General features: G+C 34.1%; 1 protein-coding gene across 4 annotated transcripts in view; it reads right to left on the minus strand.

The window, feature by feature from the left end:
* Nucleotides 1–17,676, minus strand: part of LOC150094670 (putative peptidyl-tRNA hydrolase 2) — a 166,163-nt gene that overhangs the window by 14,978 nt on the left and 133,509 nt on the right. For 3 of the 4 annotated variants that reach the window (XM_090411267.1, XM_090411266.1, XM_090411268.1), the window contains exon 6: nucleotides 289–6,449. In XM_090411267.1, coding sequence (XP_090267393.1) covers nucleotides 6,363–6,449 — 87 coding nt within the window. In that variant the 3' untranslated portion in view covers nucleotides 289–6,362. Of the gene's footprint in view, nucleotides 1–288; nucleotides 6,450–17,676 lie in introns of those variants that run through there. The other variant, XR_016550143.1, reaches the window with a different exon arrangement.

Here is a 17,676-nt window from a genome sequence, read left to right on the forward strand (position 1 = left end):
TTACACTTGGATAAAAGCCTGACGGTTATGCTGATCTAAGGATTACTCTTTGGTTTGTATATTTTGCTGGCAAAGACTTGACTTACCTCATGTTATTTTAAATAATGTGCATCACTTTTACTATATATTTTGACTCCAATCAAACATATATCTCCCCACACACACTATTATGACATTTTAGAGAAAATACTTTATTTTTTTTACAATGTGTAACTGCAGCAATACTGCAGTATTTTACCAAGAAAAAAAGAATCACTGCAGTAATAACAGATCTTGCTAAGAAAAAAAGAATTACCAGTTTATTGTCACATTTTATACAAATGAACATGCCAATGTTTATTGCTATAACAGTTTCCACCCTTTTCATTTATAACTCAGCCTGAAAAATTTTGTTCCTCATAGCAATCATGCTATATCCATTTAATCTAATAAGCAGGGATTACAAAAGCTGTAGCAAATATGTGACAGTACTAGAAAGGAATGGCATGTAGAAAAAATTAGAACGCATACGATTATGATACCTCTGCACCAGAAATTCTAATTTTAAAGAAATTAAGTACATAAAACTTTATGCTACAAGCTACTTCTTTGGTCTCTACAAGTTTGTTATACAGTGAGAGTTGACTATTCTGCATTCCTTGCTCATACACTCAGGAATTTGAAAATTTACCTATGCACATGTAATGTGAGAAACTCTTAATTAGCCTATCAGAAAGAATTTAATAATCTAGTGAAGTAGAATCAAAACAGGAGTGTATGTTAAGACAAAATGAGTTTGGCTTTTAACCATTCTACTCCAGTTCCATTCACCTCTATGTGGTAGCCCTCCAAACCTGAGCAACCTGGCAAGAGGTTGCAAGGAAATAGTAATGTTTCTGGGTCACTGAAAAAAGCAAGTAGCAGGGAACTCTGAAAGATAACTGTGTGGTTGAAAGAATGATTATTATCATTACTATGCGACACCTCCAAGGAGTCCAAAGACTCATTGAGGGAGAGTGTGCCAACAGCATCGAACGATTGATTATTATCATTATTATTATTATGTGACACCTCCAGGGAGTCCAAAGACTCATTGAGGGAAAGTGTGCCAACAGCATCGAACAATTGATTCCTTTCCAACTACTAACCGTACTCAAACTTCCTTAACTTTTTGCAAGCCATTAGTAGCAGAGGCTCTACTAATCGACCAATGTCACAGTAACTTTTGATAGCAATAGCAGAAACAGGAAAGGGTTATTCTTAGCCTTAAAAGGAGAGAATTTGGCAACCTCAGCCACTTAAAATTAACGGGGGGGGGGGGGCTACATATGCTTTTGAAATATATACTTTTTTTTAAACTCAGAGATTTGTTGCACATTTAACACTCATTTATAGCAAACTCACAGGGACCAAAGAAATTGAATTTCTTAATGTGGAGAGTTTGCTGCAGTGAATTTCCTTTAAAATTGCACTGATACTATAGGACTTTGAGTAGGAATTTTCTAAGAAGGGTTTTCTGTGTATTCTTTATTTGCTGAGTTAACTGCATCAAATATATCAAATATATTACTGTTTAATGGTTTTAATTCACAATTAGTAAGCTATGTACAAAACAAATGTTTCTTTCTCTGATTAATTTCTCTATTTTCTATGTAATTAGTAATTATGAATTAAAACTTTTAAACACTCTTTATCCAAAAATGCTTTATCAAAAAAAATCACTGTTCATATTATTTGATTATTATATTATATTGTTTATATTATATGTACAAAACAGTATAGTACAGGGGGTGGCCAACTACGCATCCTTTTTGCGGTCAAAATAATTCCAGTATGACTTAGAAGAGCCACAACCTTTGACTGATGCGATGGTACGGGAATAAGTGAGCGTGCACATGGCAAGGTGGGTGGTGGGGGAGGTAGGAGTGCAGAAGGTATGCCTGCCCGCAACAACACTACTTACACTTCTGGCATTCATCTAACAGTAACATTCAACATATTGTTGAGCGAGTCCATTGAGAGTGCTTGTTGTCGTTGAACTCTTTTCAAGTGCTTAGAAATATCGCATAAATAACATAAACATGAAGAGAACACAGAAGTTTTAGGCCAGAGTGGGAAAAGGAGTTTCTTTTTGTGAAACGACAAAGTAATCCTGTGTGTGCCATATGCCAAATAACACTTGCGCAAATCAAAGCCAGCAATCTCAAGAGTCATTATGACATGCATCACAGTAATTTTAGTAAAGAATTTCCTCTTGGCTCTGATCTGAGGAAAACTAAACTTAAAGAACAACTCCATGGTCAGAGTAAATTAATGTGCATGTTTACTAAAGAGGCTGATGTTACTACCGATGCTAGTTTTATTATAGCATTTAATATTGCATAGGCAAAACGTCTGTATATACGGAAGGAAAATTTGACAAGAAGAATACTGCATAAATAATTTCAGTTTTTGACCAGGATAATAACAATAAAAAAAATAATAAAATACTCAAACTGATTGAACAGATGCTAGTCTCCAGGCATACAATTGAAAGGAGAACGTCCATTATCAGTGCTGACATTTTAAATAACTTGCACCATAACTTGAAAAACTGTGTTGTATAGTCTGGCTTTGATGAATCTAGAGATATTCAGGACAAACCACAACTAGCTACATTTGTCCACTTTGTTTCTCACGACCAGGACGTCAAGGAAGAGCTATTGGACTTGATAGCGTTAAAAGATTCAATGCTATCAAGTCCAATAGCTCTTGTTGTTGCATTTACAAAAGCTTCGGTATCATGCAAATAAATTGCCGGCATTGCAACCGATGGTGCTCCAGCTATGAGGGATAAAACTCAGAGGCTCCTTGAGGATGAATCATATCCTGCTTTCCTACCTGAACACTGCATGATTCACAAGGGACATCTAGTTGCCAAATGTTTTAAATTTGAACAATTCAAAAGCTTTCTCGATGAGTTGAATTGTGATGAGATTCCTAATGATGTATCATGATTTTGCTTAGTAAGGCAGTTCTGAGTTAGCAATGTATTAAATAATTATTTTTGTTGTTAGACCTAATCAAACAGTTTCTTAGAGAGAAGGAGAGATTTTCCCTCATCTCGAAGACACTCACATTTCACTTCAAGGGAAAGAAAAACTAATAACTGATCTTGCACAGACTGTGCTATGCTTCCATAGCAAACTGCAACTTTTCCAGAGAGAGTTGGAAAATAAAACTTTTAATCTCTTCGTTTGTCTGAAGAAAATACCGACAAATTTGCCAGGAGCGGAATTAGAAACGAGATCTTATGTCAGCAAATTAAATGATCTAGCTGAAGAACTCAACAATTGATTTTGCGACATTCAAGAACTTAAGCCAACAGTCGCTGTTTTGGAAAATCCTTTCCTCACATACGTGTTGAGCACGGTTGTCCTATTTCAAAACCAATTGTAATGGATGTCGCAGCTGTAGAACTGGAGCTTTTGGAACTTCAAGAGGACGAAGGACTGAAGCTAGTGAAGCAAAGTGGATGTTCCGTAATTGAGTTTTGGAAGCAACTTCCGGACCAACGGTATGCTACACTTAAGCAATGTGCCAGAAAAACCGATCTCCATTTTCAATACCACATACTCCTGTGAAGTGCTATATTCAACTCTTAAATTTATTAAATCTAAATATAGATCTGTTTTACATGATGAACATTTGAATGTGCTTGTAAGAACTGCTTTGAATAATTACACACCTAATTTTAAGGAGCTCACTAAGGAAATTAATACAAGGAAGTCCTCTACTAGTAAATCAGTAACTAAAACTTCAAAATTATTCTAATCATTCAAAGTTAACTTCATGTAATGTATTTCGAATTAAACTTTTTATTGCAGTAATTTTTATCAACCCTGTTTTTTCTCTCTCTTCATTATTATTTTTTTTTATTTTGTTCCTCTTTTTTGTTGTCTCCTCTTCCCTTTTTGTTTATTTTTTCCTGGTAGAGAGTGAAGAGCCACGTGCCACATGCGGTGGCCACCCCAGTATAGTATGTGTCTAATTAAGGTTTGATAACATAGAGGAATATGTAATTAGGACCACCCCCTCTGCTGTGTTTCCCAAGGAATACAATTTACCGTCATTTAAATCAAATGTAAACAAGTTCCTTCTTTACCAATCCACTACCCATACATGGTACTAATGTACTATAGGTTGAACAACCAACTTCTTGTGTATGGGCATAACATTATAACAAAAAAAAAAAAAAAAAAATTAGGAATAAAGTTATTCTAGAATGATTAAACATCCAAGACTTAATTTAGTTTTTTGCCATGATTTTTTTTTACCTCTTCATACTGTATGCTGAAATGAATAAGACAGTGTATTGCACACAAGATCCTTGAATGATGAATGTTCAAAAGCATTACAGGATTAGCATCTGTCCAAAAAATGGATGTAGCTGGTTATTAAACTTTCTACATATAATACAAAATAAATGGGCTAGTATGATATATAATAATAATAATATATATGTGAAACTGTAAATGATAAAATTAAGACGCTATCATTGGTGACATAACTTAAGAGTAAATTCAAGTAAACAAAGGTTTGAGTATGTGTATGCACATGCATAAATACAACAGTACACAATATTGGGGGAAAGAATTATTTAAATAAAATATCTTAGTAATTTTTGGTATTTTCTTTAAAATAATATCACTGAACAGATAAATAAACAATATAAAAACTACATGTGTTTGCTTACTTCATGTATATCTACACATATGGTATACATACTCAGTGGTCACTTTATTAAGAATCCATTCCATGAATCCTCCCCAATCATACATTAACTACTCCATGATGTTCATTACCACATGGTTATCAAAACATAAAAGTCAAGCAATAACATATCAAACAGCAGTTTTTCATGGATTTTTGAAAGAAGAATATTTGTAAAATTAAATTTAACAGGCTTCCAAGTGTTACAATTGGAACATCAGAAGTGGTGTGCACATTATATAAATGGCCACCATTCTGTGTGAGTATTTACAAACAGCAGTGAGTGTTTATGAAGAATTATCTGTAAGTAACAACTAAAAGCTTAGCTTTCAAAATGAACTATGTATTTTACTCTCATTTATATGTACTATAACAATAGGTAATTCCTGCAGACCACTTCTCTGTTTCAGTGAACAAAGGAATGTCAAGTCGGTGATTAGAAGAAAAAGTCATATGGCCAAGCCAATAAATTAATATTACAATTATTCTAATCATGCTAATGGAAGGACCATGCTACTGAGAAAGCAGGAGTCAATAGAACCAATCTGTGTTAGTAGACTGAACTAGGCAAGCAGTAAAGTACTTGTGTGTGTGTGTGTGTGTGTGTGTGTGTGTGTGTGTGTGTGTGTGTGTGTGTGTGTGTGTGTGTGTGTGTGTGTGTGTGTGTGTCTGTGTGTGTGTCTGTGTGTGTGTGTGTGTGTGTGTGTGTGTGTAGACTTCACTCCTATGGTATTCAATATCTTGAATGTTTTCTTCAATATATTGTTCAGCCGATAAGCACCTGTATATTGAAGTGGGCTATGTCAAGGTTTTGTGGACTGGATATATAAGATCTGGTACTGGTAGTAAAACGTATTTCGGGCCAGCATATGAATGATCTAGGACATACTATCCTAGAACATACTTGGTCCCCCCAATACTAAATGACCAATGTCTGACAAGAACAATCCTACATAAACAACGATGCAAATCTAGAATTAAAAAAGCATGAAGGAATGTCTTGTGATGACCACTTAACAGCATCATAATACATTATATCCACCATGTTAAGCTCACATTTTACAGGAGTTCCTAGAGTGTGAGATTGAATTCATTCTGTTTCAGTGATTTGAACTCTACTAAGCAACAAGATGAACACAGAATGAACTGTCAGGTGTCTATATCCACTCTGCCTTCCCATTTCCATAATACCACAACTGAGAAGTGCTATCTTATACTGATGGAAAAGTATTTCCTACAGAATGTTATCTTGTTTTGTGAAATCAAGGAGGCAAATTATGTGGTATGGAAATTAAAGAAGATGCTACATAATATCAGGTGTTCCCAAAATAAATAAATAAAAAAAGTGACCAATGGGTATTTATCTGAAATATGTATACAGGCAAAATGTCAAAGCCAATCTCATATTGTCCCAGAATATATTTATGAATGCAACCTTTCAAATGAAAATATTTTCAGCAGTTGATATTACATTACAAAAAATGTTTTATATATACAGGTATATAAAAAAGCCCTAATTATCATGAACCTCAAGAAAACCTTCTCTGAAATTACCCAAAGGTTTACATGGGAAGAAATATTCAGATAAACAGGCAAAGTAATTCACTGAGTGGGCTCTGCTGTCATCATTATCAGAGTAACCTTAATGATCCAGTAACTTCATCAATCAGATCTATTCGTCCCATAATACACAAGGCTGTTGTAGATCCTGCAGGGATCTAAAAAAAATATAACCATTATATATATATATATATATATATAATAAAACAGTGTATAAGTCTTTATTGAAAATTTTATATTTATATATAAACAGTGTATAATTCTTTATTCAAAATTATGGCTTAAGTTAGGGGTTAAGAACAGAAGCTCTGGGTACTCTAAAACACAGATCTTGTAACATAGGCTCAGTAAAATGCATAAAATCAAATATCTGCTCGTATCCCCTTTCACTTCATTCAACAATTTTTCCAGACTGAACACCAAATCCATTTAGATGCTAACCATCCTTCTTCCTATAAGTCCTTTTGCCTGTCAAACTTACTCCACACCACTCCTCCTGCATAACCTACGCATCAAGTCATTGGCTATTATGGCCCACCTCAGTTCTACTCTGTCATACCGCAGCAACACTCTACCTTAACTCTCTCACTCTTTTCTTTTGCTACTTTCAGTAAGTCTTTCATATCCTTCCTCATGCCATACTTTTTTCCTTTCAAATCATTCGTTCCAGCCAAAAGGATCAACTCTTTCACTTTATCGTTTTTGTGCTCTAATAGCCTCACTAACATCATTAATTTCTGCACCTGGGAAGCACAATTTTGTCAATCTCTCACCTGTCAAATTTCTTATGATACAATTGCTGTATAAGACTGATCTTTCCTTTTCTCTTAGTCAAGCACTCATTTCTCTTATCTTGCACTTCTTTCTTTCTAATATCAGCTGACTGACTCACCAGACACTTCTGCATTTGTTGCAGCTCCTGCTTAGTGTATTATTCCACATAACCAAGCTATCTCCCTCATTACAGCCAACTCTTCATTCTTTTACTCTCAACACTTTTACTCTCTCTCTCTCAATCATGCCACTTTTAATCTCTCTTTCAATCCTATCTGTCGTTACATCACACGCATTTTCATGCATGTTTTCTGTTCCATCCACAACTTCAATCTCACGACCTAACACACCCTTTTGACCCTCACTTTCATAGCATTTTTAGCACACTTCCCCACCACTATTACTTTCAAGCCAAATTCCATCTGCCTTCAGTAATGCATACATCTCGCAGACACTGCACTGTACAAAGTCCCTTTGGGAATTCTTTAGAAGTAATTAACCAATGCCCAAAATTCCTCCCCTTAGTCTGAATGCTCCAGCATTAGTACACATCGACTGCAAAAGCCCCTTATGCCCAATGATATCCTGACGTTTTGTACTTACTATCTCATTCTGGTTTGTTACCAGTGATATTAACTTAGGCATTTTATACACATTCTTACACTGAACTGCCTCACTGATGTCTGCATATCAGCATAGTAAGAAGGTAACTGAATCAGTCAAAATAGTAGAATTACTAAGTAAACACTTTACAAGCGTATATCATCCAAGTAGAGATATTGCAGTAACAAGAGAGGCAATAGCTTATATGGAAACTAAGGTAAATGAAATGGAGGTGCATAGCATATTACAGAATCTCAATGTGAATACAGATATGGGATTAGATGGTATACCGGCTCAAGTATTACATGAAGGTGCTAGGGAAATTACTGACCGATCAGCATATCAAAAATTTTTGTCAAGGTATTGGAGAGGTTAGTCAAGAGCAAAATACAGGAATGGACAGATGGAAATGGGATAATGTATAAGGGGCAACATTGTTTTGTGAAGGGTAAGCCAAGCCTCATTAACTAGCTCACATTTTATAATACAGTAACAGCTGAGCTGGATAAAGATAATGGGTTTACAGTGATATTGCTGTACTTTGCAAAAGCCTTTCACAAAATACCACATGGAATTCTAATCAATAAACTGCAGCACATGGGGATGGGTATAGTGTTGGTTAGGTGGATAAGAGGGTGGTTGATGGAGAGATATCAGAGAGTAGTCTCTTCAGGAGTAGAGTCCAGAAGAAGGTATGTGACTAGTGGCATGTCACATGGCTCTGTCCTTGGGCCACTACTGTTTAATTTGTACATTAATGATATAGGAAAGTATCTGGGCAGAACTATTCACTTGTTTGCCAATGATTCAAAGCTAGGTAGAGCAATAGTTAAATACAGATAATATTAAAATTTTGCAGGATGATTTGGATAGACTGCCAGTCTGGGAAAGGAGAATGGTTGTCAGTTTTATGTGGTTGGGGTGATAAGATTACGAGCTGTACACACCACATTGATGGAACTGTTCTTCAGGAAATTGACAAAGCCAGAGATTTGGGAGTGTCAGTAGATATGAGTTAAAAGTTAGAGGGCACATTAGCAAAAGTGGCTAAAGCAGCTAATCATATTACTTGGTTAGTGAAGAATACTTTGACGAAGAGACAAGCATGGATTTATTATCATCATCATCATCATCATCAAATTCCTGCCATGTACCCTCAAGGGGTGTACAGGATATGATAGTACTACATGAAAAAAATTACATCATTACTAACTTCCTACCTACAATTTTCCTCCAAATCAGTCTGTTACTTGTCAAGTCTCCAACATTATCAGATCTTATATTTCTATCGTCTAAGGCACTTTGTACCGTATCAATCCACCTATATCTTGGTCTTCCTCTGGGTCGTTTTGCTGCCAACCTGGCAGAGAACACTTGTTTTGCTAATCTTTCTTCGCTCATTCTGTTTAAGTGACCATACCACCTGAGATTAGCTCAGCTAACGTATTTCTGGATGCTGACAATGTCAAGTTCTTTCCTAATATCCTCGTTTTTAATATGATATTGCCATTGATGCCATCTGTTCATACCTATAATCTTTCTCAGGACTCTCATATCTGCGGTCTCAAGTCTTTGGTCAAGTGTTTTACTTCTGACCCAGCTCTCAGATCCATAAGTTAAAACTGATTTGAACACTGTCTTGTATACAGCTAATTTAGTGTTCCGACTAATTTCTCTCTTATTCCATATGAATTTATTTAATTGACTTCCCACCATACCAGCTTTGCTGATTCTGTTGTCTATTTCTATATTTAATTTACCATCTTCAATAAAAATCGTGCCTAAGTAGCTGAAATGTTTTACTTGTTCCACAGGTTCTCCATTCACAACACAGTTGACATTTTCAATGATTCTGCCTATTTTCATTGTCTTTGTCTTTTTATTGCTGACCTTCATACCATATCTATTACAACAGTTTTTCACTTTAGTCAAGGAATCTTGCAGACTTGTAGTAGATTTATTTAGAAGTATAACATCAACCGCATAAAGCAAAGAGCTGACATTAACATCTCCAATTTTGATATCAGATTTAATACCACTTTCCTTCATAATGTGATCCATATAGATAATGAATAACAGAGGTAGATGGATTTATTATTATTATTATTATTCCTCCTTATCGAGTCTTGATAAGATCATCACTACTGCATGCAGATCTGATCACCAGGGTTTCTTGGCAATGAAAATCCAGATGAGAGTGACTAAGATGGTAGCAGGTCTATGGAATGAACCTTACGAGAACAGCTGTGAAACCAAAACAAATTTCTTCTGTGGATGGAGGATTTTCAGAAGTATGGTACAAGAAAATACCAAAGAAAAGTGCAAATAATATTATTTCAGTGAAGTTTTTAGAAGATCTTTACCTCTGGCCAAAGCTAATTGACAGCAATATCACAAAGTGCTTAATGTGAGTGATGCAAACTGTATAACATCAAGTAGTATTTTTTGGGTTAGTAACAGAGAATGTTAGAAAATAACAGCTGTGGAACTGAGAAGATAGTATAGCATAGAGACATAGAGAAAATTTTGAAGCTTTAGAATAGCATGAATCCAGAATTTCCATAAATTTAAGGAATAAATGTAGTTTAACTAAGAAGTGCATGGCCATACAGTCTGTTAACATTGATATTATGCCTGATGTTTTCAAGGCAACTCCTTATAGAGGTTTATTAAATTGATGAAACAAAGGAATGGATATTCCTATTATCACTGGTAACTGGAACAGAAGAAACTGAATTAATATATGGGCTTCCATTATGTCATGCATGAACTCATGTTCTTCATTTTGAACAGAAACAATGTTTCTGTTTGAATTACATCGCAAGTCCTACTTTCCAGTAGGTGTTCGCAGCTGATCCCCCACCCCACCCCCTGAAAAACTGCTGTTCTACTTGGTCAACTCAAGGAACTAAGTAGTAAAAAAGAATTACTTGAAGTTGATGAAATTGCAATTTGATGGGTTACTATGATTGATGTTATATCTTGAACTATATATTTTTTCATTATGAGTTTTTAATTTTAGTTGAGCACAATGAATATCTTTATTTGTTTGTATAGTTTAAACTGAGAGAAAGTGTGCAAGAGTGACAATATTTTTAATTTGCTAGACAATGACTGGCTTTATATGTTCACTAAATAAGATGTGTATATAATTACTGTAAATAATATTTGATGTATTAAATTATTTTTGGATATACTTTTAGAGTAATTACTAACATCAGCTATAACAGTTACAGATAAGGTTGTTTCTTTGAATTTCAATAGTAGCACTTCCTTAGGAAACAAACCTGGTTACCATTTTGGCATTCAAAACTAATAAATACAGCATCAACAATCAAAAAAATTTATTTATTATTATTATCTGAGACCTCCAGGGAGTAAAGGACTCAATGAGAGAGAGAGAGAAGGAGACCATACATCACCCATGCCAGCTGTCATAGCTCTTTAATTCTCATTAATACTAGATACATTCACGACTTTAACAAGAAAAATGTTCCACTCACTCACTGCTCTGAGAGTAAAATCTAGCCATCACCCCTTTCTTAAGTTGCACAAACTTACCTTCCATGGATGTCCCCATGTTCTCTTCCCACTTTCCGTATAACAAAATATTTATTATATTATAGATTGCATAAAAATTTATTTAATTAACTATTTATTAGTTTTCATCAGAGTCATGTCAACAGCTAAGATGGTGAAAGACTTGTGATATAGAAGGTCATCCAGATGAACCTAGAGTTATGACTAGATACTAGCCTTTTTCTTTTCTTCATAAAGTTCTCAATAACAGGCTCCACAATGGGATCCATCATGGTGAAAATGAGATACATCTCAAACTGTACCATTTCTGATGCAATTTCACAGAATCCAAGTGTCATCTCCTTTGTGATAAAATATCATCGCTTCTACAAAAATTTGCAACTCTTTAGATAATTCACTATGAGTAGATATACATTAACTTAATTTTTAAAAAATTGTCTAAGAGCTAAACCCTGCTTGTTTATTTAAGTTAAAATTGTTACTTCTAACTCCATAAGATCTTCATTATTAATTCATAAGATCGAATTACATCTACAATGTTTCCAAGCATTTAATCATTAGTCATGAGTGTTTACAAATGACAAGACAAGTTTGAAACATAAAATTCTTCTATTAAACAAAATATGAACTCATGAAAAAGTTTTATAAGATCAATACATTATGAAAATTATGGATTTTATAAGATCAAGATTTCATCATAAGTTAAGTATTTCATAAATCAGAGAGTGTGCCTGTTTTTAAACAAGCATTTGACACTCTACTTCCATTTTATTGTAAATTATGTAATGTTGGTGGTTAGGAATGCATAAGTTTTATTTAAAGTAGATTAAACTATTTTCACATAAAAAGAAAAAAAATTAAAGCCATAGTGATTACAGGGCATTCTCTACAAACTTCCATTTTTTTTTTTTTTCCCTGCTGCAGTCAGACAAACTGACACAAAAACACAATAGAGGCCACACACATGCTAAAAGTTCATCATTGCCTTGTCAATCCAACCAACCAGTTATATAAGAATTTAGAAATACCAATGATCTAAGAAGGTATAGTTGACTCTCACTATAGTAAACACCATTATAACAATTTCACTCACCATAACAAACAACTGAATAGTTCAAACTAGAATCCAATAGGTTGGAACTATCTACTATAACAAACTGTCTACTACAACAAACTATTCCTGTGGTCTTTATAAGTTTGCTAAAGTGAAAGTCAACTATAAAGAGTAAGCCTGTAATAAATTAATACGAAGCAACAGAAATTAATATGGCATGATGCTAGTTAAATATAGTAATAAGAGAATAGAGAATTATACTTGATAAGAAATTATAACCAGTTTAATCTTTTACCCAAGTATACGCAATCAAAAGTTTTGCACAACTAGTCTATTTATATATATATATATATATATATATACACATATACATACAGAGGCTGATAAATTCACATCAATTACCTTTGTTTCCCATGATGCAGACACATTACAGGTTTCTTCAATAAAGGTTTTAACCTTTATTGAAGTTTCATCAGTGGAAGCTAGACCCAAGAATATACTAAGGTTAAATCAATGCAGAAGTGATATATTTTTCATATACAAGTATTAAAATGGGTATCATGATGTTATCATCATACACTGGATCAAAGGTAGTTGTATAAAATTTTTCCACTTGGTTATGAAATATATTTTCTCGACAAGAAATTATATTGTTTTAATCCTTTACCCAGGAGTAAGCAAACAAAGCTTGAGCATGAAGTCATATATGAAAAATATATGGCTTCTGTAGTAATTGAACCTCAGTATCTTCCTGGATCTAGTTTCCACTGATGAAACCTCAATAAGAGTCAAACCTGGTCTGGGTCTGCAGCAGATCTCCAAGGTGAATGGCCTCTAGTCAACAGAGTAATGTAGGTAATTCAGCAAGACAGATCAATAACTTCAGGACAAGGACTGGCTCCTGAAGTAGGTATGGCACTGAACCACAAGTGGGTGGGTGAAAGTGTCCAGTGATGGAATGGTTAAGCCTGGACTAGAGTTGGGACCTTCTCATGGAATGCCTCAGCTGCACAGTGTGCCAGATGACCTGTCTGGTGAGACAATTTCAGCTGGAAACTAATAAGTGACTCAGAACTGATATGGACCAGGGAAAATCCAACTGTAATTAAAAAAAGCATTGTGTGAATGTTTAAGTGAAAGAATATCAATCAAGATCATGAGTAACTTGCTGGAATGAACTGTTACTAAGTAGATGATGTTAGATGTAGGATGGAGCTCTGGTTCTTCTGGTCAAATAAGCTAGCCAATTTAAAAACTTCTGTCTGGCAGGTCCTGCACACATCCTTAAGTGGATGATCCTGTAGAGAGAATGCTGAATGTTACTTTTAGAAACGAGAAGTTGGTCACCCAACCTGGTGCACCTGTGTCCATTATAAGCAGTTAAGATCACTGTTGATGACATCAAAATAGTCAGGAGGAGAAGGAAGGGGATGCCCCAAAGACTCCCACTGTGCCTATAAGCATGCAATTGTAGAGATTAACTTACTGACTTTCTAATAATGAGTGGACTCATTAGACTGAGTTGGTAGACTAGATAGAACTACAGACCATAACAACATACTGCAACGTATCACTTGTAGTATGTTGTAGTATAACAACGTACTACAAGTGATACGTTGCAAATAAGATCCCAAATAAGGGCAAATTTGGAAAAACAGTATCCAGAGATAAGATAGTTTAAGTTAGATGTAAGGTAGTTTATAAGTTGGAATAAACTAGATTAAGATGGGATCTGTGATCATGTGCTTGATCAAATTCCTTATCAGATAACTGTACAATATTTGAATAGCTAAATCAGCAGCACTCCTGACTTAGCATCAGCAAGGTGTTGAACTCCATTGTTGCAAACTATAGCTGATCATACTGAGGCCATAGTCTTTTGGTTAGATGCATAGACTTTGGTTATTGTTTTGTCAATAACTTTTCCTATGATAATATTTGTGTAGTTGACTCAGCAATTTACTTCTGAAAGCTTCCTTACTTCGATTCTTTTTAAAATTTATTTAGACAATAAATTAAAATGCATACACTGAGAAACAAATGCTTTCAGGTCCTTAATGTGGGATGATAACTAAACGCCTCTAAGTCATGATCCCATCTAGCCATTGCAATGATACTATTCATGCTTGTACTAATCGTGAATATACTTTACATTCAAACATTGTCTGCTTACACTTGGATAAAGGATCAAAACAAAAATATAATTTCTTGCTTTAAACCAACAGAGAAAGGTAATCGAAATGAATCTATGGAAAACAAACCTGGAATGGCAAAGATAAAACAAAAATGAAAACGACAAAATATAATACATATAGCAAACGGGAATGCAAGAGGAATAGCATATAAAGAAATAGAATTAGACCAAATATTAAATGAAAGAAATTTTCAAATAGCAGTAATCACTAAAACAAAAAAAAAGAAATTAAAGGGAACCATGAGAACTGAAAATTTTTAATGTAATATATAGTGGAGTTGACAGAGACCAAAGAGCACAAGCAGGTGTTATGATTTGGATTCATAATTCCCTTTCAAAACAGTTAAATTATTATAAATTATGGAATGAACAAATAATAGAAGCTAGAATAAAAATAGATAGATGTTATTTAACAATGATTGGTTTATAATCAATTACAAAATATATATAATAAAATAAATAAAAATGATTATGTAATATTAGAAGGAGACTTCAATGCAAGAATTGGAAACACGAAAATTAATAATATAGGAATATATGAAGAACATACTCTAAACAGGAATGGTAAAAAAACTGATCGACTTTGTAGTTTATAACAACCTTAAAAAATAATGAATTCTTTCTATAAACATAAAGACACATACCGTATTTTCCGGTGTATAAGACGTTCCTATGTATAAGATGCGCCCAAGAAATTTAATACAATTTTCTGGAAAAAACCTAAACTTTAAACCATTTCAAAATTGTAATTTTTTCGATGTTGAATCACATATTTATGAAAAGAAATAATTTTGTCTTCATATTCTTTTGGCATTTTTTTGACTGATTTTTGTTTTTGTACACATACAAGGTCCACTGCGTTTCATGAAACGGTAACACCATGACGCACCACCTTTAAAATCTTCAATGTTACACTCACAGGATACTTTGACTGCATATGTATGAATCATTTTTGTTGAAATGGCAATGCCATTTTGCTGATTTTCTTGCACCTATTTCAAAACTTTGGTCTCTAGTTCTGGCCACTTTGCAATTTTTCCACGTTTCACACGCTTTTCAATACGCAAATTGTACAAAATCTCCTTCTGACCACGCCAAGTTGTAATCATTTTTTCTGTAAGAGGAGGTCCAATATGTCTTTCAGCTTCCCTATTCCCGTGTTCTGCATATTTTACAACCTGCAATTTGTAACTTGAAGAATATGAATGTCGCCTGTTTTTTTTCCATCACTAAAATCTATGGGAAAATATCAAACTGAACACAAAATATCTCAACACGTCAACTCAATACTGATAAGCATCGGTAACTGATTACTCGGATAAGATATTATGAAAGTTGAATAGAGACTCCCCGTTCTTAGCCAATGACGTGCTAGAAGTCACGTGAAGGTCACACATCAATTTGATTGCACCATTAACCGCCTACAAATATCTTGGAACATAAAAGGGAGTGCGTAAGACTTTGAAAAGAGGAAACAATCTTTATCGTCATTATATAAGATGCACCCCATTTTTAAGATGAATTTTTAAGGTAAAAAAGTGCGTCTTATACACTGGAAAATACGGTAAAAATACTTGGGCAACAAAAGGATGAAAATCAATATTAGATTACTTTATCTTAAATGAAAAGACAAAGTTCTCTTTAGATGTTAGAGTTCACAGAGGATATGAAATAAGTAGAGATCACTTCCTTGTTAAAATAAAATTAAGATTAGCACCTAAATGGCTACAAATAACAAGACCAGAAAGAAAATTTAAAACATTTGTTTATAAAACAAGATTATTAAATGACACAAATATACAATGGCTATGTGAACAAAGAATTAACCAATATTTTTTTAAAATAAAACAAAATGAAGAAATAGAAACAGAATGGCTTAATATAAAAATACTAAATACAGCAGCAAATGAAAAGAAAAAACTGAAGATATGGAACAATACAATGAAAGAAATCATCAAAATGAAAAAAAAAAAGCATATCATAAATGGTTAAGCAGTAAAAGATTAGAAGATGAAATAGAACATAAAAGAATAAGAGTCATAGCTAAAAGAGAAGTCAAAAAAAGAGATAGAGAATCATGGAACAAATCTGTTTCTAATTTAGAACATGATTTATATAAAATAAGATCCAATGTACATAAGATTTTGAAACATTTAAGTACAAATATTAAAGAAATCATAAAAATAAACACCTAATTAAAATTAGAAGAATTTCTATACAGAATTGAGGACAGATAAATATTTAAAAAAAAAAGGATAACTGACAAACATTCAGTGAGAATGAAAAGGAAATAACTAAAGAAGAGTTAGAAATCAATTTGAAGAAACGAAAAGAAACAAGGGGTGCTTTAAGGGTCAAAGCTGTATAACTGAGAGGAGACCTCCACATAGCCTTTAAAGGAATGCGGAGAACCGACCAGGGCTTCTGACCTAATGTCCAATCCTCACCTTCTCGTGGTGCACCCTGTTGGATATCTACTTGGATACCGAACGAACGAGGATGGGCTGGTAATTTGGGATTTAGCAGACCAAATTGTATTCTTAATGGTTAGCTGAGGAATTAGATAAGTACCAGATCGACATAATAGGGATGATTGAAACAAAAAAGACAAAAACTGGTGAGATCTTTCTGAGCAATAAATACAAAATGTTATATTCAGGCAATGACAATCAAGGAAAAGAAGGAGTAGCCATAGTATTCGACACAAAATATGAGACTAATCTTCTTGAATGGCAGTCAGTCTCAAGTAGAGTAATGTGGGCAAAGATGAGAATGGGGAACTGGATAATGAGACTTATTTGTGCCTATGGTCCAACAGAAGGTTCTACTAAGTGGAGGAATTTTTTGAGGCTTTAGAAAAAGCAACTGACACAATGAAAAAGGAAAAGGGAAATGAAAGAATGTGAGAACAGGAATCAAACCTTGGAGATTCAGCGGCAAGCCTTGATTGAAGAAAGCCCTTGCAGACAACTTCATGTGGTGAAGTTGTCTGCAAGGATAGAAAAACTAGAACTCCATGGTGGACACAGGAAGTTAAAGAGGCAGTAAAGGAAAAGAAGAAAGCATATCAAAAGTTCCTGGCAAATAAGTCAGCTTGTGCTCTTAAAGAATACAGAGACAAATGCAAGAATGCTAAACACTGTGTAAAACTAGCTAAACAAAAGTCATGAGAGGACTTTGGCAAGAATATAGAAAATAAATATCAAGAAGGTGGCAAAAT

The sequence above is a fragment of the Typopeltis vanoorti genome, chromosome 21 (assembly GCF_054136105.1).
Source record: "Typopeltis vanoorti isolate ZY-2024b chromosome 21, IOZ_Tvanoo_1.0, whole genome shotgun sequence".
Lineage (NCBI taxonomy): Eukaryota > Metazoa > Arthropoda > Arachnida > Uropygi > Thelyphonidae > Typopeltis > Typopeltis vanoorti.